Genomic DNA, 25,842 nt, shown 5'->3' on the forward strand with positions numbered 1-25,842 from the left:
TTTAAATGAATCCATTCAATGCGTAAATTTCAATTAACAGTGGATTGATTTTCTCTCTTTCATTTGTGTGAAAATATATAATATGATGAACATTTTAAATGGGCTGTTGTATGACTGTTTGCATTAATAAATTTTACAATTTAAGATAAACATGGAGAAAATGATACCAGCAGTCTTGGGTAATCTAATTTTTTTATTAGTTTAATTCAAATAACTTTAATAAGCCCATATTAACAGAAGACTCATGTACATGAATGCTAAATTTACTTCAAATTTAAGTGTAAGTTTTATGTGTATTTATAATTTTTTCTCAGGTAATTTCTGCTTTTTTAATTTTTGTTTTGGTGAAGGCTCATGCATATATTTAAGATGATTATTATCATTCTTTTTATTTTCAGTTTGCACGAGGGTTTAATTTGTGGCATTTGCTTTTCTAAGCTCTTTAAAATTCAGCAGTACTCAGTACATGGATGTTGTATTTCAATATTTTAAAAATGCATTGGAGAGGATTCAGATATCAAATTTGATATTCAAAATTTCTCCCACAATGTATAAACCTATTAATGAACATATTAATTTTTGTCACAAACTCATCATTTACATCATTCATATTTCACTCACTACAAAAATTAAATTTAAGAGCAGCAATGATGAATGATGCATGTGCGCAATGTACATCAGGGTAGCAACTAGTTTTCTCAAATATCTCAGGGGTATGATTATTTTATATTATTATTTTCTCACTATTTATTCCTTTAATTGTACCACCAGCGTTAGCGCTGGCGGTACACATGGTTTCGGTCCCGTCCGGATCGTTCCGCCGGCTCCGCCGGCTCCGCCGGCTCCGTTGGCTCCGCCGGACGGCTACCGTTACCGCTTCTCCTCCTAGATGGTAAGGGCCCCCGTACCCATCTCATGGATTTAGGTCACCTATAATCTCAACTCGTTCCACGTAAAATTTGGGCTTTGTCGGTATTGGGGTCTGGGTGTGGCACTCATTGCAATGCACCCTTGTCTAAAAATGGCAAAATTAAATGCTAATTATCTACCCTACGGAAGGAGTTATGGGAAAAATTTCTATAGACGGCTTTCCAAAAGTCATATGTGTAGATTTCAAATATACCCTTGGATTTGACCTTTGACCTCTACTTCAAGGTCAAATGGGCCAAAATTTTCAAAAAAATGAAATTTTTTACGAAAAAAAATTTTTTTGCCCTGTTATTCAGACACCACAGAGACTTAACCAATAATATTATTGGAAAGTGTTACCCTTCAGGTCATCTTTCATCTCCATGAATTTGGGGTCAATCGGTGCATTTTCACGGGAGTAGCGGCCATAAGATACCGAAACTGAAAACTGTCTCTAATTCGGGAACCGTTAATGCTAGAGACCCATTCTTTTTTGCATTTTGTAGAGCATGTAAAGCCCAACACTGGAGGTGGTCTCGGTTTTTTTGTATTCCATACGGTTTTCGAGTTACACTGTATCAAAAAGTACATATTGGTGGTAAAAGCAAAATGTGCAGTACGGTAATGGATAATAAATTTTGAACTCTGAAAAAATAAAACATAAGGCTTGGCAAAGCAGACAACTTGTGTTCAAAAATGACATTATTTCATCAAATTTGAACTTCTGAAACTTCAGAGCACCTCCTATTTCAAGAATTTTGACCAAAATGACATTTTCTTTATTTTAATTAATTTTTTCTGTACGAAATTTAAGGCACATTATGGTAACTCCAAAATTATAACATCTAGTCCCTTATATCTCCAAAACTGGCAGAGATAGGTCCATAGTTACTATTGAAGTTGAATAGGAAGTCATACACTGGCAATCTTACTATGACCTTGAAATTGACCTTTGACCTACTTTTCACCATGAACTGAACTTTGCAAATTTTTCTTCCCTTTTATCTCCAAAACTGGCAGAGATAGGTCCATAGTTACTATTGAACTTGAATAGGAAGTCATATACTGGCAATCTAAATGTGACCTTAAAATTGACCTTTGACCTACTTTACACCATGAACTGAATTTTGCAAATTTTGCTTTCCTTTTATCTCCAAAACTGGCAGAGATAGGTCCGTAGTTACTATTGAACTTGAATAGGAAGTCATATACTGGCAATCTATATGTGACATTAAAATTGACCTTTGACCTACTTTTCACCATGAACTGAATTTTGCAAATTTTGCTTTCCTTTTATCTCCAAAACTGGCTGAGATAGGTCCATAGTTACTATTGAACTTGAATAGGAAGTCATATACTGGCAATCTAAATGTGACCTTGAAATTGACCTTTGACCTACTTTTCACCATAAACTGAACTTTGCAAAATTTGCTTCCCTTTTATCTCCAAAACTGGCAGAGATAGGTCCATAGTTACTATTGAACTTGAATAGGAAGTCATATACTGGCAATCTAAATGTGACCTTTAAATTGACCTTTGTCCTACTTTTCACCATAAACTGAACTTTGCAAATTTTGCTTCCCTTTTATCTCCAAAACTGGCAGAGATAGGTCCATAGTTACTATTGAACTTGAATAGGAAGTCATATACTGGCAATCTAAATGTGACCTTGAAATTGACCTTTGACCTACTTTTCACCATGAACTGAACTTTGCAAACTTTTCTTCCCTTTTATCTCCAAAACTGGCTGAGATAGGTCCATAGTTACTATTGAACTTGAATAGGAAGTCATATACTGGCAATCTAAATGTGACCTTGAAATTGACCTTTGACCTACTTTTCACCATAAACTGAACTTTGCAAAATTTGCTTCCCTTTTATCTCCAAAACTGGCAGAGATAGGTCCATAGTTACTATTGAACTTGAATAGGAAGTCATATACTGGCAATCTAAATGTGACCTTAAAATTGACCTTTGTCCTACTTTTCACCATAAACTGAACTTTGCAAATTTTGCTTCCCTTTTATCTCCAAAACTGGCAGAGATAGGTCCATAGTTACTATTGAACTTGAATAGGAAGTCATATACTGGCAATCTAAATGTGACCTTGAAATTGACCTTTGACCTACTTTTCACCATGAACTGAACTTTGCAAACTTTTCTTCCCTTTTATCTCCAAAACTGGCTGAGATAGGTCCATAGTTACTATTGAACTTGAATAGGAAGTCATATACTGGCAATCTAAATGTGACCTTGAAATTGACCTTTGACCTACTTTTCACCATGAACTAAATTTTACAAATTTTGCTTCCCTTTTATCTCCAAAACTGGCTGAGATAGGTCCATAGTTACTATTGAAGTTGAATAGGAAGTCCTATACTGGCAATCTAAGTGTGACCTTGAAATTGACCTTTGACCTACTTTTTATCATGAACTGAACTCTGTTTATTTCTTTCTCTTTTAACTTCAAACTTGACAGAGATAGGTCCATAGTTACTCTTGAACTTGAATAGGAAGTCATATACTGGCAATTTACTGTGACCTTGAAATTGACCCTTGACCTACCTTACGAAGAACTTAAAATTTGATTGTACCAAGGAGTTATAACAGAAGGAGATTACACGCAAGCCTTTCTATTGTCCGATGTCTGTTACGGTGGGCGGAGCTAGCTACGGGGGGCCTCCTGTCTCAAGGTTTCGTCTGCGTCGCTCTCCTCAGCTTGGAGATTGATTTTATATGCGTTATTTCGCGTTAGAATTCGAGATCAGTAATGTCAAAGCGCCGCTGTATGCTGACGATTTTTTTCACAGGTAATTATTTGGACGATGTGCTGGAAGGGAACGATATCATAGAAAGCGATTATAAGGTGGTGACTGAGGATGGTCGCCATGAGCTTTTTTTAGTCGGTGATAGATGGCTTTTTTATGGCACAACCCGGTGAAAAATCACCAAGGAGAAGTCAAAAGAAAACGTCCCAACTGTGGTTTGTGAAAATGACGTTCAAGTGAACGTCTGTCCTCACTGCCAAAGGACATAATATTAATACATTAACGTTTGGACCCTCCTGCCCTTGGGTCCCATGAACATATACATTGTGACAGTGCCTACGCTTTGTGTCTGGTTTTAAATTTCTTAAAGTATTTTATCTCTCACTCGGTATAATTTTATTTTTAATATTATAATGCATTTAATTAAAATTTTAATCCAAGGTTGAGGCAATGCCACGACACGTCAGTTTACTGAATACTCGTTATAAATTTCTTTATCTTGGAAATTTCCCTTTTTTTCAGGATTATTTGACACGTACTAACACTGTTCATATTTGTCGGTAAACAAGTGCACAGTGCTATACATTAAGAATAATTTTTATTCATTCAGAAATATATTTATGTACAAAATATATCAGAAATTTTAGTATTCACTGAGCTCTTTAAAGTGAAACAAATAAAGATGAGAATATTGAATTTCAAACTATTATTTACTATATTAACTTAAAATATCTTTTAAGTCAACTCTATACTCAAGCACTCTATACTCATGAAAGTAGCATCTGTGAGTAAAACCATTTTATTATATCAATAGAAGAACAAAAACAAAAATTTTACACATAAGCAGTAATAAATGAAGTCATAAGAATGATTAAGTTGCTACAGTTTTCCAGTTTTATGCAGTCTATAATGGCATTTTTTTCAACCGTGCAAATAGAAATAATTATATTCTTTTTTATCTGACTTGCTGATACCAGTCTGTGCCAGATACTATTCCACTTACAGGCCAGCAAGGTCTGAGAATCTAATGGGCCGAATGAAAAAAAAAAAATCCTAGAAGATAAAGTGGTTAATTCTTACAAATAGGATGAAAAACATGGGATTTTCAAAAGGTTATTATAGATCAAGACAACACTTAGTAAGAACATTTATAAAATGTAACAGCTGAAAAAATTAACTGGTAAGTAAGCAGTAAGTGACTGCTTTAAAGAAATTTCACTGAAACAGAAATTTCACTGGCAATCAGGTAGACTGTTATACCATGGCACTCAACAATTTATATATATAGGTTTTGAATTTTTTTCCACGTAACAGTAACATAAAATTTATGTCCACTTTTGAAATGTATAGAGTCAGTTAGGTGACTGAAAATATTTTAAAATGTCATAAAGGAGCACTATTAATTTAATGCAATCTCTGTTGGCCAGTCTTATCCAGTTTCTTCTCCAAAAAGGACAACTCAAGTGAGAATTTCTTCAGGGCCTTTTCTTCTGCTTTGCTAATGCCATGCCACTCAGAAAAGAGAGAAACCTGTAGGTTAGAAAAAAAAAACATAATAATAGCATTATGAACTACTAGTATCCATGTAGACATTATGGAATTATGCAGTGAAGTTTTATGTGTCTTGTTATGACTTGACTGAAATAATGTTCACCACATAAATGAACAATTTACAACTAAATTTATATGGAACATCAAGATTCATGATTACAAGCTAATAACCCCAAGAAATTGAAAGAAATTGTACTTATTACAAGAAATTATTTAAATCCGCCCTGGTCCCTACTCTTCTGACAGGACAAAAAGGGGATTTCAGAGAGGCTGGTTGCTAAAAGGAAAATGCCCAAGGTTGTTGTATTTTGAAAAAAAAAATTAAAAAGGGTACTGTTGTTAGTGAATGTTTAATGCATCTTAGGCATTATGACAAAAAGTAACTTACCCCAGACACACTGACCTCCTTTTTTCATTGACATATTTTAATTTTTTCCAGCCTGACCATAATTCATATATTCAATGCAGCCTTCTCCCATATCTATAATAGAAAAAAAAACTTGAGTAGTGTTAAGATATGCATGTCAAATTCATTATCAATTTTGAGAGAATTTCTGTTTCAACACTACAAGATGAAATATTTAATTTCAAGTAATGAATAAACCTTAATAGAGTTCTATTCTTTTGTAACCACCAAGGCAAAGCTTCTTTCTTAAAATGAACTGAAACATCCAAGCTTGCCACCTAACATGCCAAAGTAGTGAAGTATAATTTAAGTAGAGAAGCAAGTACCCCTTAATTATAGAGGTGTCTTACACAATAAGGTGTGTCTTACACACCTCGACTCAAAGAGAGATGTGTAGTGAGATAACAGGTAAAGTAATTGGTGGAGCCTAGGTGAACTTAAAACCTTAAGACTTTAAATTAAGAAGCACCAGGATTCATGTGTGTTCTTTTTTCAAAGGTTTAATATGAATTAAAACATATATATGTAAAAAGAAGACTAAATAAGTTAAAAATAACTATACCAAAGACACTGTGAAGTCAAACTTCCTGTTAGACCGCCATGATGGAAAATGCTGGGTGGAGGCAAAATTTTCCAGTCAAAAAAACTGAGCACTTTACTTTAACAACAAAGTTACCACTCCAAAGCCACCCACCATGGTGAGAAGAAAAATGATGACCAACTGTCATGATAAGTCTTTTTAGATTTAGACATGAAAAAGGTAAAGGCCAAAATGGTACATTTACCCATAACACTAGAGTAAAAAATTGGTATTCTGAACAAATCGGGTTATTTTTTTCAAGAAATATTGGAGCAGTATCCATGCAATATATACCACGCCACGACCAAAATGTTCAAGAATCTAAACACACCAATTTTTTTTATAATCTTGCATTTGAAAAGTACAAAAAGCGGTAAGGCTTTCGGCCGTAACAAGCGTAACACTTTTTGATCGGAACTCATGAAAATTGTCAATTGTCGTATCCAAGCTAGACCACATGTAAAATCGCAGAAAAAAAACAATACTGCTCAAGCAAGTGTGTTGCACACATAACAATTAGTTAAATTTTATGACTGTCATGTGACACAAGTTTCAAAAAGTAGGAGGAAAATGTCTTTTGGAGTAATTTTTTTTTCGAAAAATTAGCAAGATGGCAGCTTAAGCATCTGCTTGTTATTCGGCTACTGAAACTGCACCTAAGTTTTATTCTTTGCTATTGCCACAAATTACTTAACAATTGCAACTGTATAAAGACCAAACTTTCTTCATCTGATACTATATTTATAGGCACTTGTTATGAGTGGGAAATATTTTTCGTGCAATATTTATTCTCCACACACCACCTCGCGAGATCAACGTGTAGCTGGACACTTACACAGTGAGACCCTGCGACATAAAAGTTGCAATTTATCTTCATATTTCGTGTAGTTATGCATTTAAAAGCACTTACCTGTTTTTTGAAAACCTTGTCCAACGTAATATCATATAAATTCTGTATTTCTCTCATTTTTTAGAAACTTGGGACTCCGTTTCTGTTTCTGTCCTCAAAAATCAACAGACGAAGGCACAGATACTAACAAACGAGATTTAAACGAGACAGCAATTAAGCGTAACAGAGATAGGCATCCATTGTTCTCTGGGTTCTATTCATTCCGACCAATGAGAGACCGTAATACGGGCTCCGCCCCCACGCGTGTAATCTCCTTCTGTTATAACTCCTTGATTGTACCATATATATTTTTTGCAATAGTTTAAAAATTCTTGTTGATTGCATTTTTACAGCTTGTCAAGCACAAAACTGGTGGCTGTGTCCCTTATTTTGTGTATGTGGGGGTCTATACGAATGCGTTTGCTCCAGCTGGTGGTACAATATTTGGAGGCGGTATCGCCTCTCTGATCCTCTAGTTTTTACTTGGATTTTGATATACATGCAATTAAAATGGATTTTGATATACAATCGAAGTCCTCATTGCTTTAAGCTGAACAAGAGGATCCAAATCAATTTTCCAAAGATGTTTTACAAGCTAAAATCCTTGCAAATGCAAGCTGTCATAGGACAAAAATAAAACATGTTCCACAGTTTGAATCTCATCACAGATACATTTCTAACATTTTAAAGTGACGCAGGACCACTGCAAATTCATACTCTACCAATTCATGTCTACCATTGACTTTATTTACAGGGTGACTCCACTTACCCAATGAAATGAATTTTTTTCCCAGGGAAATGAGGACATTTTATTCTTAGGAATAATATGACAATCCCTCTCTGCCCTTGGATTCAACCTTTAAAATAATTAAGGATGATTTATTGTTTACAACCACTCTTGTCAGGCATAATAATGTAACCAGCATCCATCTCCCAGCTTCTATTGAAGTATCAACATCTGGTACATTTTAGAATATATATTTTGTTTATAAGAAGCTGTGGATCGGCACTGTGGATAGCTTTAATCAGCAGTTTTGGGTCAGGGGTTTTCAAACCCATGGAATGGTCGACCTAACATGCTCAAAATTAAATCCAAAGGGGACTTGGGAGAACATCTGTTCATTTTTGCCAAAATGCAGCAAAGGACAATTTTCTGTTACTATATAGCCAATTAGTTTATGAATCCATTCCCGCATTAAAGGAGATTATTGGTGAGTGCATATAGCTATTTACGGAGGTCATGTTACATGTATGTGTTGGCCAGCACAAACTCAATAATAATGCATTAGCCACCCTTTTGGTGGTAAAATGGAATTTATTATTTCTGTGAGCTGTTTAGAATGCATTTATTGAATAGTTCTTAAGTTAACTGCATAGCGGATGGATTAAGAGAAATTTTTCTTTGAGATCATTAAACTGCATTTATGACAAATGATTCGTCTTATTTGCTCAGGCTAGTTAGTAGGTTTAGTTCAGTAGCTCTTGGGCCTTTGCACACCCCCATTGTGACCAAGAAACAATGTGAAATTACTTTCATATGAATTTATTTGCTGGAGATAAATATGCTTAACTATGAAAAACTTCTTTTACCTCTATAAATATCGAAGAGGCCATATAGCAAAAGTCCAAAGGTTCATTGGGCTAAAGGTTCGATAGACCAAATTAATGCATGGATAAAGCATATATATATATATATATATATATATATATATATATATATATATATATAGTATACTGGCTATAAAGTAAATTAAGTTCGTTGGATGTGCATACAATTGATTTTTCAAAACAATTAACCCTAGGACCTAGGAATCTTAAGATCAGTCACCAAAGCACAGGCAACTAAAAAGTAATAAGTACAGAACAAACAAAACTGTTGTTACAATATATCATAAATCTTTGTATTGACAGTGACTCCACTATATACTACTGCAATCTTCACCAGTGATTATACTCTGTTCAGTTCAGTTCAAGCAACCAAAAAAATATATATAAATTACAATCACTGCAAGACAAATTCTGAAGACATTAACCTAAAAAAAGCAGTTCAGAGACATCTGAAGTCTAAATCCAAAACACTGATAAGACCCCTACATGATAATTTTGCTGCATGCTGACTCCCTTGGAAGTGTTACTGTTCTATCTGCTCTCTTTCTCTTTCGTTGGTTAGGCTTTTTCCCATTGCATGTTCCTCCGATCAAATTCAACCCACAGGCAGAAACCATATTTCGCCTATCTTTGGGCATATTAAAAAACCTTTGAGTGTGTTTTTTCCTTGACTCTGCACTTTTACCTGCCCATGCACACCTGTCTACACTGAATCTATCGAAATATGAGTCCAGTCGAAATTCCCCCCTCCCAATGAAGGCTCTCTCCATGTCCAAATATTGTCCCTTGACAATTTCATACAGTGAATTAACCAGAGTCATAGTATCTTGAGGTTGCCAATTTACTTTCATCTTGATAATGTGATTTGCTGATTCACAAATATTGTTTGTCCATGCAATGGGTAAATCTTGGTGTCTTTCTTTAGTTTTGAAGTTTTCCTGTAACAGCAGAAGGATATTCTCTAAATAATGTTTTTCAAATTGGGGGAAATTTTCAATATTTCTTAGTACTGTCTGGCTCCTTTCCTCAAAAAATGACTTGATTGTCTGAATATATTAGTCCATTTTGGCCAAATATCGCTGAAATTATTTTGTTTCTTTCTTTTTCGTTGGCCCCAGTTTTATCTTTCAAAAAATTTACAGCATGGTTTTTTATGTGTCGATAACAAGAAATGTGATCAGTGTTTTTGCCAAGGCCAAAGTTTGCACCTTTCTTGATTGCTTTTTCTTCATCACTTCCGATGACTAAATTTGGATTTTTTATTGGAATTTCCATTGCGATAGAATTGAAAAAGTTCCCAAATGTCTTCCAGTCTGATTGTCCATGGATAAGAATAGGTCCTAAAAATATGGGGTGGTCTTGGGTCTTGGTTCTTATTAATCCTAGGTGCTTGTATGTCAAAGAAGTCACGTGAAGTTGTCCCAGGTTGTATGTTTTGTCGACTCCCAAAACTGTAGTGCTGATGTTGGGAGCAGCGCAGCAGAATTGTGTGATGTCGGCGATCTGCTCATCCGTGTACAACATAACACTTGGGGATTTGCTCTTAATGTGATTTATACTATGAATAAAAGGGTGTTCATGGAGTGAATTGTGTAAGATAATGAAGTCTTTTGCTATATTAGAAGGTCCAGAAGTCGAAGAGCTAGCCTTTTTTCTTTCGTAACACTTTTTATTAGCAATCTGTTTCAAATTTGATGGTCTTTTGTTTTCTGAGTCGGCTTCACGGACCAGCTTTTTGTAAAGTTCACGTGGTTTGGCATCACGTTCAGCACTTATGCAGTCCATGACATAGTCTGAAGTGCGGTAATAGGGGTTTACTGTGACTTTAGCATTACCGTGGACACTACTATGTCCCAATGTATTCAACAAGGGCGATGGCTGGTTGCATATCTTCAATCATTGTTATCCTTCTTCTGTATTCAGGATTGCGTTTGGAACTAGTATAGTATCTGTGAAGTTGTAATACTTGGGAAGGTTGGGGTTCCATGGGAACAGCATGTCTTTTCTTATTTGTTTGTCTGTATACACAAAACAATCCATCTTTTTTAACGACAGTTATCCATTTAGACTCTACCTTGGCTTTGTAAGTTGTGGGTGAGTGGGTCCCACCCCAAGCCCCACAGTCGTCTATGAAATTACTGCTAAGGCCAGCGGCACGACGCTCTACGTTTTTTTTGTTTTTTTTTTTGTTATTTGAACATTACGTTTTCCTTTTTGCCATCTGGAATGCATGTAAGTATGTCTTCTGCTGAATGGAGTATTTCTAACACTTCTGCTTCTGTAACAAATTTCCTCCCTGTAAACTTTTTTCCACACGACAATGGGTCAAGGTTTTCTTCAGGTATATCACTGCTGTTAAGGGTGCATTCTTGGTCTAGATCAGATTCCTGTTCACTGCTAATGTCTACATCTATTATTGGCGATTCAGTGTTCCGTATGTATCTCCAAGAAAAGAGAGAAATGGTTTTGACTGAATTCCTGCATAGTGTGGGGCATCTTAGTATTCGTCCACATCATGATGGCTTGTGGTAAGGCAGAGCTACTGACTCCTCTTCCAGCTACTTTTCCTGATAGAGGGGTGCTCAAAATGCTCATTCAATACAGGGGGGCAATATAACCTGAAAAAAACAACAATAATTAATCAAAAATTGGACAAAAAATTTGCCCTATTTAAAACAACAACACAGGTTTATTATAGCTTCGAAACTACGCTACGTCACTACATCTACAGTTATAAAATGATTAACAAAATCTCAATAATCCAGTCCTAGGGAAGCACCCTGCATCCCAGCGCCCTAGATGTGAGATAACCGGGTTAAGAGGAAATTTACATTAGTTCTTTAGTGAACATGCTTTTTAACAACAGTTAGCCATTTAGACTCTACCTTGGCTTTGTAAGTTGTGGGTGAGTGGGTCCCACCCCAAGCCCCACAATCGTCTATGAAATTACTGCTAGGTCCAGCGGCACGACGCTCTACGTTTTTCTTGTTATTTATTTTGAACATTACATTTTCCTTTTTACCATCTGGAATGCATGTAAGTATGTCTTCTGCTGAATGGAGTATTTCTAACACTTCTGCTTCTGTTACAAATTTCCCCCCTGTAAGCTTTTTTCCACACGACAATGGGTCAAGGTTTTCTTCTTCAGGTATATCACTGCTGTTGAGGATGCATTCTTGGTCTAGATCAGATTCCTGTTCACTGCTAATGTCTACATCTATTATCGGTGATTCAATGTTCCGTATGTATCTCCAAGAGAAGAGAGAAATGGTTTGGACTGAATTCCTGCATAGTGTGGGGCACCTTAGTATTCGTCCACATCATGATGGCTTGTGGTAAGGGAGAGCTACTGACTCCTCTTCCAGCTACTTTTCTTGATAGGGGGGTGCTCAAAAAATGCTCATTCAATACAGGGGGGCAATATGACCTAAAAAAACAAAAATAATTAATCAAAAATTGGACAAAAAATTTGCCCTATAAATAGACATTGGGAACCATGTTGCAAGAAATACAATCATGTAAGATTATTGTCATACAAATGTGGATTTTCCTCAATTTTAATTCTTAGGTATGTTAACAGGCTCAGAAAGATAATACATGAAGGTGTTCTTTTGACATTTTCTGCACCTTAACAATATTGTTAGTTAGATTATATAAAACTGATGGTAAACTGTTAATGAGTATCGTGTCATATCTGTGTCATATAAACAGTCTCATATATTTCAATACAGTTATCATATTCAGTCTTTTATTATGTTCAGAATCTCAAAATAGAGCAAGCTGTGTATTTGTAATTGTTCTATTGAAAATTTTCACATCTCAGCAATTTTGTTAGTTCATCATGAAAATGAAAGTATACGGGTCATTTTGTATTATGTATTATGTGTTGAAAATGGAGACAAACTTATTTCAGTACAGTTATCTCTTGTTGGCATTTTCAAGGTGTGACTTTGAACTTCCATTGGCTTGAAGCCATTTGCTAGTCACATTTTCTGAATGTACATGTTATTGTATTTGATAACTAAAATTGGTGGTAATCAGACTGTTAAGCATTATGTAATATTACATCAAAATTTAAGAAAACCCTATTTTGGCCATCGCTACCATAGTGACCATGTTACCTGTTTCTGAACTACAAAAGGGAATATCAGACTAAAATGCAGCCTAGAAAAAGCAGGCAAATTAGTCTTTATTTATTTTTTTTTGGGGAGGGCATTTGCAATGGGGTACTTAGAAACTGATTGGTAATCAAATATTCTGAATGTTCATGTTATTTTTATTTGATAATTAAAATTTGGTGGTAATTTTGCCGTTTATCATTATGTAATATTGCATCAAAATTGACCAAAAAACCTTTGTGCACTGCCACAACAAACGTTATGAAAACTTACTTAATATATTTTTTTTACCTTACAAGATTGACATACTGCTGTTGTGCATTATTGATATTTGATGTAGACTTTGCATAATGTTTTATTGCATCAAAATTGAGAGTACTTCATTATTATATTCTGCTTTTTGTCTATATACTTGATAGGTTTGCTTTTGTTTATATTGTGAATGATTCTCTGTATTTACTTCAACAATTTTTAAGGCAAAAATTCAAGGTCCCACTTTTACATTTTACATACTTTATTTTGCATTGAAAAGGATACTCTTTTTCTTCTTCTTTGCCTTCAAGTTCTTTGCCTTCAAGTTCCACGAAAAGTACATGGGAACCTTTGTCAATACTGAATTGTAAAGACTGCTTGTATAGACGATTCCCACATAAAAATAATTTCCTTCTAATGGAACATGTGTAACTTTTTAAAAATGTTTTTTAAAAATTATTTTATTTCTCAATATACTAGATTCAATACTAAACATTTCAAAATAAAATTTCAGTTTTTCCAATATCTAACTTACATCTTTAATTTTTTTTTCTGAAAAAAATATTAATTCTAAGCATACTTAAGTTGGTAGTGTCATTGTGAGCACAAAGAGTTTTTTGGGTGAGAGGTTTGAAAATGTTTGTGTTTCCTACATTTCTCAGCACTGAATGAATTATTTATAATTACTTGTCTCCTTGTTGCTTTCAATTTGCCTTTCTCATGTTTTAATCCTAAGAAACTAGTTAGGTTTTTCTAAAGAATGAAAATTGAAGATTAATGAATGCTTTGACTGTGGGATAAGCATGACTTTACATGTATAAATAATATACCCATATTGCACAACAAGAAGTAAAAATTTACCTCAAGGCAATTTGCAGTGCAGCACTGGCAGCATAAATTGGTGTCATTCCAGACCAGCTTCCTGGGTTACAGGCTGCCCTCACTTCATCTGCACAGGGTTCTGTCAGAGTGATGTCCAAGTCCCTTTTATATCCTACACACTCAGTATCATAATGGTCCTTGTAGCTTAGAATTTCCAAAGCTGTTAGAAGTCTTAGGTGTTTGTGGTGTTCTTGAGTGCCATAAAGCCCCAGAGATAAGGCTCTGTTGAAGCAGTTACCATCTGTGCCCACCTCCAAAGGTCTAAAATGATAAAAAATGACAATGCTCTGTAGAAGTAAGCAATTGTGAGGAACCCCCTTAAGACCATCCCGGGGCCCCACATTACATTAAATACCCTTTATAATAAAATAACCCCAGGGGTTGGGCTCACATCTTTGGATAACGCTATCTGTGATACTGCTATAGAGATTCCCAGGTTCCTTGTCTTAAATTCTGCACATGGAAAATAATGAAATGACTCCATGTTGTAACTTCAACAGAATATATTTTGCTACATTAAAAGTTACATGATGCAAGTATGACATCTCTTCTCCTCTCTCTAGCTCTCCCTCTAGATTTTTGTTTACAGGTTTTTATGCTAAACTTTATCAGTGAAACTGTCCATCACATAACTTAAAAACTAGGGTAGAAATGTTAATTGTACTTACCAGTTCTGTTTGTACGTAATATAGCTACAGTTGCTCTTAGGCTGACAATGCTCGTGTGTTGCTGTAGAAATGGCAGAGGCTTCTTTCTGTCTGTTCTGTTTACCAGATGGCCTTTTCGGTGGCCAGTGGTAAGTCACGTGACTATTCCCGGGGGATAAGAGGGCCTGGTTGATTAGCCCTTTATGACAATTATGCGGCCAGCTCAAGATTCCTATTCCTCCCAATAAATTTATTATACAAGCATAATAATATTTTATTGTTTGAAATAGCTCGGTTATGCCAGGATCAGTTTATGTTAACTGTTACTGAATTGGAAGATAGGAGTCGTGAGCTGACCGTGCCTGAGCGTTTGTTTTTTGGTTTTAACATATATATATTTAAAGTAACTGAATAAACTGATAATTACCATGGCATAAGGTGGGTTCTGCAAAAAACGCCATAACTGGTTTCCTGTTCCCCCACCCTATTTCGAGACTAATGACAAAGGTAGTAGTTTCCAGATTATAGTCACTTTTATTTACATGTTATGAATGACGAACTAGGAAAGTGCTATTGGGGGTGGACGGTGGGCACGTATGATAACAAAAGAAACAACATCACAGTATGCTAATGGGCACCCAAGGATGAGACTGAGAGCAGTAATATGGGCCAGACTAGACTGTAGTAGCATTATATGGTACAAGTGGGCCTATATACAGTTGTTCGGGTGCTACTCAGTTGTGGTCCTGTGGTGCCCTTTGGCTAATGACTCTACATGGAGGCTACTGTACACCGCTTGATCAGTAGATAATATCAGCGCGCACTTGTTAACATTATGTACAACATAATTAAAGGCTATCAATGGCACTTATTTGGCGTAGCACAATATTATAAGTTCCTGCGTTGTGATAGGGAAGGTCTTGATGGCTACCAAGTGTGTGGCCGTATGGCTTGCGATACATTTTAATACCTAATGTATTTGGTAAATGCTGAAGATGTCCAGTGTCCCAGCTGCCGAATGACCTCACTAGACATACCTAAGGATGCCGCAAATGTTGCACCACCTATGCGAAAAGAATGGCTCTTGAATTGATTACTGTTTAATTGCAAGGAATGGAAAAGGTGAGAGAGAGCCGTAACAAATTGTGCTCTTGATATGGGGTAGACCAAGTGAGATACAAAAAGCTGAGATGAGGCTGGGTATGGTCTGATTGCCAAATAGTGCTCCAGCTGTTGCACTGGACACAGCAGATATTGTTGTCTCCAGAGAGTAATTTTACTGGCTAGGTAGGAGGAGCTGTGTTTATGAGACTGCAGTGTGAGAATTGCTTTATTGCTGTGGATTTCCACATTCTCAGCTAATACAGCATGCCCCGCAGTTGTCTGAACAAGTTTGCTAATTCGTAGCAAGCCGTAAAAGGCTAGTAACATAATTGTCTGGTAAAGGCAGACGTCATAGGGGCGTGGGAAAAGGTGGGCACACCGTTGGTGGAGTCTAGTGAGGACATCCAGCGTTATGGGGAGTCTCTGGCTTTGGCATACGCATGTTTATAATGACCCTTCCATGTTTCCACTACTAAAAAATGTTTAGTTGGGTCTGGCCAGCATGCAACTTTGTATTTGTATGATAGCGCTGATAGTAGCGTACATATTGTCCCAGGGGCTAGCGATTCACTGAGAAAAGTGACAAATAATGATGTTGTGACTGCATCACCTGGGAATAATTTTAGTCCAGATTTTAACTCAAAAGGCGTCTATATATTTCTCCACTTGTCCATAAGTGGATGTTGTACTAGGAGCTTTTGCCTGTCTCAGGAGTGCGTTACGCTTTGCAGTAATCTGTTGGAGGAAATCAGTGGTGGTAGTTGGTCCTGCTGTGGATTGGCCTCTGGGTGCAACTGAAAAAATTTTTGCATATGGTTTCTTGAGATTGCATCTGCGCCAGTGTTGTCAATGCCTGCTATATGTTCTGCTTTACATACAGTGTTATGAGACATAATAAGTAATACTAGAGGTCTGACAATTTGCATTAAGTTGCTATCCTTGGCAGAGGATTTGTTGAGGATGGCAACTGTGGCCTCGTTGTCTGTGTGAATAACAACTTTTTTGTCTTGCAGCTGTTTAGCCCAGGTTGTAAGAGACGCAAAAATGGCATATAATTCAAGGATGGCAACATTGATGAGATTTTCTCCATTTTGCCATCGGCCTTGGATCCAATGGTTGCCAAAAATTGCCCCATAGCCAAAGGATTGGGAGGCATCATTAAAAATGTGCCAAGCGTTTTGAGACCAATCGTTGTCATGGATGAAGGCCCGACCATTGAATTGTGTTAGAAAAGTTATCCAAATTTGTATGTCCCGGCGAATTTCTTTCGTTAGCCTAACTTTATGTCATTTTTTGTGACATGAGCGTGTATAGGCAGGAAAAGGCTTTTCCACCGGGAATCACTGTACAGCAAAAAGCCAATGCTCCTGTCATTTGTTGCAGGGTTTCCAGTGTAATTTTTTGTTTTTTTGAATATTGCGATAAGAGGCTAACATAGGCATCAATTTTGTCTTGGGGAAGTCTGATTTCGCATTTCCGAACGTCTAATTCCAAACCTAAAAAGGACATAACTTGACTTGGCCCAAAAGTTTTGTCTGGCGCCAAGGGAATACCTAGTGACTCACACAAGGTGGTGAATTTGGACAATCTGTCCTGACACTGTTCTGCAGTATTACCAAGGATGAGGAAGTCATCTAACAGGTGGACAACATCGTGAATTTGGCAATTCTTTTTTGCTGCCCATGCAATGGCGTTATTAAAAATTTGAAAAAGTTGGCAAGCATTTGAGATTCCCATGGGCAAAGTGGTATCGTAGTAAAAAAGGCCATCAATGGTGAAACCAAGAAGAAAATAAAAGTCCGGATGGATGGGGAGGTTCCGATAGGCATTTTCAATGTCAATTTTGGCCATATGGGTGTCTGGTCCTAAGTGGAGAATAATATTAATAGCATCTTGTACTGTTTGATATTGCACCGCCGAGAAGGCCTGGGGAATACCATCATTAACTGATTGTCCTTCTGGGTGAGAGAGGTGGTGGATTCGTCTGAATTTGCCGGGAACTTTTTTGGGGACCACACCCGTTGGAGAAATTATGAAATGTTTCGTTGGTTTTTTTGTAAAAGGTCCAGCAATTTTTCCTTGAGCGATTTCCATGTTAACTTTTTCTAAGAGGATGGTCGTGTGTTCATCTGCAGATTTAAGATTGTTTTTGGATGAAAGCGGTAAGGGACCAAAATAAGGGATTTTGAACCCTTCCGTAAAGCCTTTGACTAGAAAGTTTTTCTTGGTTACATCATAGCTGTGTAGGGCATTGTGCAGAGCTAGCGGTCGAATAGGTGTGGGCATTCTGGAAAGCCAAACGAGGTGTTCACGGTTCTCCAAAATAAAGGGAATGATGGGGTTATTGGAGTCTTGCATTGGGTCCTGAGGGATGTGCAGGTCCAAGGTGGGAACTTCCATGTTGGCTAAAGAGATGTGACCCATTAATAGGGCCTGGTAGAAGGCCCGTTGTTGTTGCCGCCCCTATTTCCAAATGAACGGCTCCTTTTCTGTGTGCAGTGGTGACGGCCACAGTTGATATGGCGGTGGGTGGGGTGAAGGCATTTACTGCACACGTGTTGGTAGCGGCATTGGAATTTGTCGCAAAAATCGCCCCTGTTCCATCTTCAGCATATTGGGGGGTTGGTGGCGGTTTGGGCCAAAGAAGAGCGGGTTGAACGAAAGGGCGGCCTTTGATTTGTGGGGTAGGAGGTAGTGGTATTTGGAGGGGTGGCACATCACAGCGTAAGTTCTTGGTTGGGGATTTCCCATGCATGGCAACCCGTACAGCCTATTCTGACGAAATTCTCTATCATATTTCTGCCAGTCCATCCCGGCGATTTTGCTCAGGTGGAGAATATAATCCCCATATTTGAGAAGGTTGAGGGCTTGATGGGGGAAAAGTCTGACATAAATAGTTTGAAAAACATAAAAGGCCGCTTGCCAATCTGTGAGGGTCAGTGGAGATTTAGAGGCTGGGGTAGCAATGACAAATTGGAGATTTCCATTTTCTTCTACCTCACCATTGTATGATATTTTTTGTTTTTTGTTCTTTGTTGAGGAGTTGCCGAAAGTCCACATACTCTTCCCTGGCAATTTTGTCTCGGATAGGTTGGGGAATGTGCGAGTCCAGAGGGGTGGAAAGAAGGGTTAGGTGGTTACCTGTCAGTCCAGCTTGCATCATCCCGGGTCCAAGGCCGGCGACCGTGGTGGGTTGCTGGCCTACACCAGCTATAGGAGGCTGCCCCCCTATCCCACCAAGGCCTGCTACGTGAATGGGCTGCTGGGCTACCCCAGTGTGAGGGAGCTGCCTCCCTACCATGCCCATTCCGGTGCCGGGGAGAAATTGCTGGGCTACGCCAGCCTGAGGAGGCTGCCCCCCTCCTGTTCCCAGCCACCCCATTGTGGCCATGTACTGGTTCCCTATGGCCTGAGGGTACTGCATGCCTCCACCGCCGAAGGGTATCTGGTTGTGGGTCCCTTGTGTGAAAAGCTGAGGAGCCCCCAGGGGTTGGCCTACACCTGTTAGAAACCCTGGCCCTTGTCCAATTGGACCTGGTTGTTGTTGAAGTTGTGGATTGTAGGCTTGACCCAGAGCTGGATTTTGCGTTTGACCCAGTGCTTGGCCTAGAGCTAGACCTTGGGCTTGGCCTGGTGGTTGGCCTAGTGCTGGATTTTGAGCTTGGCCCTGTGCCTGGTTTGCCCCTTGTTGCATGTTTGCATTTTGCAGCCCTTGCTGTTGTTGCATAGGGGCCTGCGCCTGAAGGGGGGCCTGTTGCTGAGGTGGGTTGGCCTGCTGATTGGGTAGGCCTTGTTGCTGCTGCTGTTGTTGTGGTTGTGGCTGTTGCTGGGGCAGCGGCTGTTGTGGTGCTGCCTGTCCAGCTGGTTGATTGCCCATCAGCAGCTGCATAAATGGTCCCATCTGCGGCCCTACAGGGGGGATCCCTGGAGGGTTCATTCTTGATTCCTAAAGGGAAAAACATACATTAATAAACGACTCCTACCTGGCAGGTTTAGCCTATTGGCAGTGGCCCCGCCCTCCACATGGGTTGAGTTTTTTTTTTTTTTTTTTTTTTTTAACATTACCATGCGGTTATGAATGAGCCTATAGAACTATGCAGTTAGGATGGGAGCAAAATACTAGGCAACTTACTATTAGCCATAGTGCTAGAAGCAGACTTGAGGTTTTTCCAAAACCTGGAATGGCCGTAAGCGTTAAAATGTGTGCCGTCCATGCACACCATGGCAGATGCAGCTTCATAGGCACCCTTCATTTTCCAAAATTTAATGTTTGTTGTGGTCTGCAAAGCCCGTCGTAAGAACGTGTTGGCGAACTTCACTTTCAATCTGTACTGGACTTCCTGTGCTGGGGTCTTGATCCTGCTGCTGAGCGTAAGGGAGTGTCGTCTGGGTATCAACTGGCCCACAAAAACCACTTGTAGTTGGGCAGCCCAGGTTGTCAGTAATGTCACATACTCGGTAACTATCTGTTTAAGTTGGGTTTTGGGCGTATTCCAGGCGATAGCATTGCCCAGCATTTGGCAGAAGAGGCCATCAAAATTCTGAAGTCTACGCAGCACTGGCAGTTCCTTTATTGTACGTAGTGTTCCACCACTGAGGCCAATCATCGTAATTTTGCATTTGTCTCAGAGGTCCAGGTCTGGAGGACATCTATCGATAGTATCTTGGTCAATGTTTACAGGGTTCGCCATTTGCTTAATGAGGCTGCTGCCCAACAGTAGTAAATGAGGGCGCGACATACCCTGAAAAATGGAGTGTGTTAGAGTGACTATTAAGTGAAACATGCAGGATAGGAAAGGGTAGATACTTTACAATAGGGCAGCATTCACATCTTAATGTCGAAGTACTAGGTATGCTTGAAATCTGCACGTCAGAAGTAGGTAGGGTATTAAGCGAGACGATGACATAAAGTCAACCCTGCGGGGGTAAAAACGGAACAGGGCGTAGCCCAGTGTGTGTGCATATCAGCGGCGATGCACCTAAGGCTACATGTGTAGGTGCAGAATAGTAAAAATGTTGCCCAGAGCGTGCGAAAAGGTCATGCATTCAGCCCAGGAGGCAGAGCGAAAAAGTGCCTTAATGTATGCATTTATTTATATATATATATATATATATATATATATATATATATGTTAAACCTGGGTGAATCAGCGTGCGAATAAGGCAAGCCCAAAAATTAGCAGCCAGCGATAGGGCAGCCAGCGATAGTAAGCGATAGGACCAATTGCGTGCGAAGCGTTCGTCCATGGATATATTAATGCCTCTGAGTGTGGCGAATATCGTATAAGCGGGCTGAATTGAAATATTTATAGTAGGGATGGTTGCCATAATGTAGCGTGCGAAATATGGACCCAAGTCAATTTGCGTGCAAAACAACATGCAGAGGTCCACCAACAAATGGACAAATGCGCATCAAAATTAGCATATGGATATAGGTGATCAGGATACCATGCGTGTGAAAATAAAGCAGTTATTCGCTCATGGATCCGCACCAGCAAGCAGGCCCAGGTAGCGTGCTTATGTTGCGTGCGTTGCGTGCGAATATACCCTATTGTGTGAGACAAGTCATGCAGAATATGGAGCTTGTGAAACAAAAAAACATGTCTTAGGGCCTGGTGGCTGGTTGTTTAGAAATGCAGACAAAGTGCTGGGGAGAACAGCCAGCATATGGCCATAAGGGTATACTGGGAGCTCTTCTTAATATAAAGTAAGCAGATCGTTAAATAAAGGAAGCTAGTTAACATTAATGATGGAGTTAGCGTTGGTCTTGGAGTGGCATTCATTTCCCATGCTGCAGTCACTATGAGCAGTGAAAAGAGAGATTCGAAGTTAAAGACAACAGCGCATACGACATAGTATGGGCACGCGATATATTACGGGGCTGCAGTGAAAAATGGTGGCAGCTACAAGTTTATGCAAGGGGGGGGGGGTGTCGTTATTCCGAATTTATTGCGTCTGTGAATGCAGCATGGGTGCGTGATGGCCTAAAGCACAGAAGAATTACCTTAAGCTAGCCATGCAGGGACCAGTGCAAGCGCCTTGCCTGATGTGGTAGTCGAAAAACGATCGTATGGATGGTAATCTCATTGCATGGAAGGTACGAAAGCAGCAATGCAATGATTACTTTAGGTAGGTATTGCTCCTAGAGGGGTAGGGGCAATTGCTTAAAATATAATGGGTATTGAGGCAACTGAGCACAACCCCTTCGTGCATTAAGGAAAGAGCACGACATCCGGGAACTGAGCTATCGTCTCGTAATGGAAGAGTGGAGGCTGTTCCAATAAGTGGATGTACCCCTCGCATGGCATAATTTTTTTTTGTTGTTGTTGTTGTTGTTTTGCGCGTGACCTAAGGAGCACCGTGTAAGCAGTATATTCGGTTGTAGTTTTCGTATGAATTGTGAAAGAAAATCCTGGGCGAGGAGACTGACAGACGGGGAAATGAATGAGGGGCACAAAAAGAGCAAATTTTGGCGTAGTGGGTTTGGTGTTACCCTTTGTTCCGTGATAGGAGTAATCTGAGCTACAATTGAATTTCGCTCATATTGTAGCGGATCTAGTGCTGCTTTCGTACCTTACACCGACGGCGAGAGCTTTAGAATTGTTAATTGTACTTACCAGTTCTGTTTGTACGTAATATAGCTAGAGTTGCTCTTAGGCTGACGCTGCTCGTGTGTTGCTGCAGAAATGGCAGAGGCTTCTTTCTGTCTGTTTATCTATTTATTTGTCTGTTCTATATTCTAGCCACTAGTATCGTATTGTAATTGATTGTACCTTTATGCGAAGGTGTTTGTCAATAAAGAATCTGTCTGTTCTTTTTACCAGATGGCCTTTTCGGTGGCCAGTGGTAAGTCACGTGACTATTCCCGCGGGATAAGAGGGTCTGGTTGATTAGCCCTTTATGACCATTATGCGGCCAGTTCAAGATTCCTATTCCTCCCAATAAATTTATTATACAAAAATAATAATATTTACTTGAAATTACTGAAATTGTCTATGACTTATTAAATGTCTCCGACACAATGAGTATACAGACCACTTGGTGCACATATACTATAAAGGTGTTTCTGATAAAAGGTCAACCTAAAGGATGAGTACTGATAATTTTTGACAAGCTTTTGGTGTGCAGGTCAACGTACATCCGTTACAGAAAATTTGCTTTTCAGTTTTTAGTTATTGTACTAAAAATAGTTATTAAAAAAGCTGTTTTTTCCCCAAAGCACACTCTCAATAATGCTGCACAAAATGTCGTTTTACCAAATTTTAATATGATGTAAATACTAGTATTAGAACGGTTGTACACACTTAATGAAGCTGAGTAAGACCTTTCTTTAGAAAAAGTTATAAAATAAAATACCATAACAAGCACTTTCATCACCTTAAAAGTAAGATATGCTTAAAAATAAACTAATTTTTATTACCTCCACCAAGGAGATTATGTTTTCACCCCAGGTTTGTTTGTTTGTTTGTCATCAACATAACTCAAAAAGTTATGGACGAATTTTGATGGAATTTTCAGGGTAGGTCAGAAATGGGTTTAGAAGTGATGAGTTTTTGGTGGTGATCCGGTTCAATAATCAATCAATAATCAAAAATAAAAAAGTTATGGACCGATTTTGATGAAGTTTTCAGGAACTGTCAGAAGTGGGCCAAGGAACAGATGATTAGTTTTTGGTGGTGATCCAGATCAGTAATCAATCAATCAATAATCAAAAATAAAAAACTACATCATTATAGAATGAAAATTTAGGGATGAAACAGCATTGGGTAGAGACTTTGCTGCCTTGGCAGAGGTCTGCACTCTCAGAGTGCTTATCTAGTTTTATAGTACATTATATTTGGTTTTGATCTTCTTAAGAATGAATGGGCAACAGATTACCCCAGGAGAAAAAAGATGATCTCACACAGTTTCTAATAGAACCTTTCCCAAAATATGTAGACAAAATAAGTCGGGACAACACATGTGCTGACCATGTAGCCATAGAACAAATTTGAGAAGCCCTTGCTATTTCCATTACCATTATTAAGGAGGATGGTAATCATACCATAGACAAACATCTAACGTAACGTCATGTTTTGCTTTCTAGAGACCAGCATACAGTGTCCTCTCTCTGAGTACTGACTATAGTACTTACGTCTACCTTTATTTCTATCTTTATATACCTTCACATATTACACTACATTGGCTTCCCAGCCAGGTGGGTTGCCGGAGTGGTCACTTTAATTCAATTAAACATGTGATAGAGAAGACTTCCAGAGTGAGTACTAAATGGCTCCTACTACTGGACAATAGGCAGAGGACCATTCCTAAAATACATGCGAGGTGGATGTATTTGTAAATTAAAGATATGGCTTTTTGTTTAAATGAGTACATGTAACGTTACATGTACCTAGTGTGACTCTGAACAAACTGACTTCTTTAAACTTAACCTGTAAACTGATTATAGAAGTATTCATTCCGAAAACATTAAACCCGCACATCTAAAGAGAATCTGTTGAGACAGTGGTTGGGTGGTGCAAGAGTGATGATCTGATCGGGTTGAGGGATGATGACCAGAATTATCTGCATCTTTACACAGGCAACAGCTAACAATCAATCTGACATACAATACACATCAATTCAGACACAAAATCTGGTATGAAAATTATATATCATAAAATCATGGCTATGAATATAGAGCTGGGTAAATACCTGAGTGGAGACTGCCACAAGACGTCTGCATGCACCATCAAAATCATAGTCCATGTCGCTTGTAAAAGCACAGGACTTGCAAATAAATTGCACATCTTATTGGCTCCATTCAGAAAACAGTTCTTCTGACATTGGAACACACAACCTAGGGATAATAAAGGATTGTAATTGTAGTAATTTATTTAAATCACAAAAACTAATCATTAATTTGAAGACTTCGTTCCTTAAAATGAATCATTTTAACAATTGAATAGACTGGTTTCAATGTATTTGATCTTTGTGAATTTCATATTGCAAAACAGTGACACTTGGTTTGTTATTTAGAAAATGATACATTTTGATTTATAAATGTTTTTTTAAAGTAATATACTTTGGTTCTTGTGCCATTTTGTGTTTATAAAAAAGACAATTCTAAAGACCTTATTTTTTAAAAAGGAAAGCAGGTCAATAAGGTATCTACTTAAGAAAGCTTTACTAGCAAAAACCAAAATGATCACAGGAAACATAATTTTAAACAATGTCTTAAAATGTATATGTTGGCTTTTAAATGATGCTTCTCCTCCTTGTTTTAATTACAATGATTCCTCCTACCTGTGAATCCACCTCTTGCATTTTGAGCATTCTATCATATCAGTATGGCAAGCTTAATGGCATGAACTGCATATATATATATATATATATATATATATATATATATATATATACAGCATTGGTCAAAAAGGTTGTCCCACTCCCATTTCCATGTACTTTTATTTACAAATGATCACCTAACAGCTCTTAATTGTTAGAAATAGTGTTTTTTATTACGTATACCGTGTCTAACATGATTAATGGTTTAAAAAATACAAAATAGTGGTGAAAATATACATATTTTATACCATTTAGTAAAATTTATAAGAGGTACCCCCTCAAATCGACTGTTTCACTGTGACTTCTAAAGATGTAAAGAAATGACTATAAAATTAAAAAGACGCCATCAAATGTCACCAAATTCACACACAATTAGCATTAGGGTGTGCTCATTAAAGATCACGTGCCTAACAGCGTGTGCGTCTACCGCGTACTGCAATTATTTCCTGTAGACGGCGCGACAAGCCTTCAACACGGGTTACAATTCTGTTTTGTGGGATATTGTCCCATTCTTCTTAAACAAGTTGGGGGAGTTGGTCCACGTTTTTATGGGGTTGGTTCTCCTTTGCATTGCACACTCCAATACATGTCACAGTTGATTAGTTAGTTTGATATCAGGGCTCAAAGATGGTGGTTCCATCCTTGGAGCATTGTGTTTCTTCAACAAACACTTGCCAGGCGAGAGGTGTGAGCAAGTGTGCAGTCATGATAAAGCCTGAAGTTAACCCCAAAGTCAGTTCTTGAAGATGGAATGAGATATCAGCTGAGAATGCTATGTTCAGTAATTGCACAGGCACCTGAACCTGG

The 25,842-nt window shown here is 38.2% G+C and overlaps 2 protein-coding genes and 1 long non-coding RNA gene across 6 annotated transcripts in view; 1 reads left to right on the top strand and 2 right to left on the bottom strand.

Annotated features, from left to right (window-relative positions):
- LOC106156969 (uncharacterized) overlaps window positions 1-25,842 on the top strand; it is a 34,231-nt gene that overhangs the window by 3,632 nt on the left and 4,757 nt on the right. The window lies entirely within an intron of this gene.
- On the bottom strand, window positions 4,461-7,290 carry LOC147759305 (uncharacterized). 3 transcript variants are annotated; one of them, XR_015331633.1, is made up of 4 exons: window positions 7,125-7,290; window positions 5,617-5,709; window positions 5,432-5,505; window positions 4,461-5,207 (listed from the first exon to the last, which is right to left on the bottom strand). It is a non-coding gene; the product is annotated as an uncharacterized LOC147759305 (long non-coding RNA). The 3 variants fall into 3 exon arrangements; XR_015331631.1 differs by lacking the exon at window positions 5,432-5,505; XR_015331632.1 differs by having other exon boundaries at window positions 5,159-5,505.
- LOC147759306 (uncharacterized) lies at window positions 17,372-21,826 on the bottom strand. 2 transcript variants are annotated; one of them, XM_086998322.1, is made up of 3 exons: window positions 21,719-21,826; window positions 19,847-20,456; window positions 18,763-19,660 (listed from the first exon to the last, which is right to left on the bottom strand). In XM_086998322.1, exons 2-3 carry the CDS (start codon window positions 20,319-20,321, stop codon window positions 18,852-18,854), a joined length of 1,284 nt encoding a protein of 427 aa, XP_086854448.1. In that variant the 5' UTR covers window positions 20,322-20,456; window positions 21,719-21,826; the 3' UTR covers window positions 18,763-18,851. The 2 variants fall into 2 exon arrangements, with proteins under 2 accessions (XP_086854449.1, XP_086854448.1); XM_086998323.1 differs by lacking the exon at window positions 21,719-21,826 and having other exon boundaries at window positions 17,372-19,660; window positions 19,847-20,063.

The sequence above is a fragment of the Lingula anatina genome, unplaced genomic scaffold, assembly GCF_051362555.1.
Source record: "Lingula anatina isolate TDL-2025a unplaced genomic scaffold, LinAna3.0 unanchor82, whole genome shotgun sequence".
NCBI lineage: Eukaryota > Metazoa > Brachiopoda > Lingulata > Lingulida > Lingulidae > Lingula > Lingula anatina.

Excerpts from the sequence above, each read along its gene's own strand:
- LOC147759306 (XM_086998322.1), bottom strand. The coding sequence starts at position 20,321 with ATGATTGGCCTCAGTGGTGGAACACTACGTACAATAAAGGAACTGCCA. Across the intron at positions 19,661-19,846 it reads TTCTAGCACTATGGCTAATA|GAATCAAGAATGAACCCTCC; the intron begins GTAAGTTGCCTA and ends TTTTCCCTTTAG.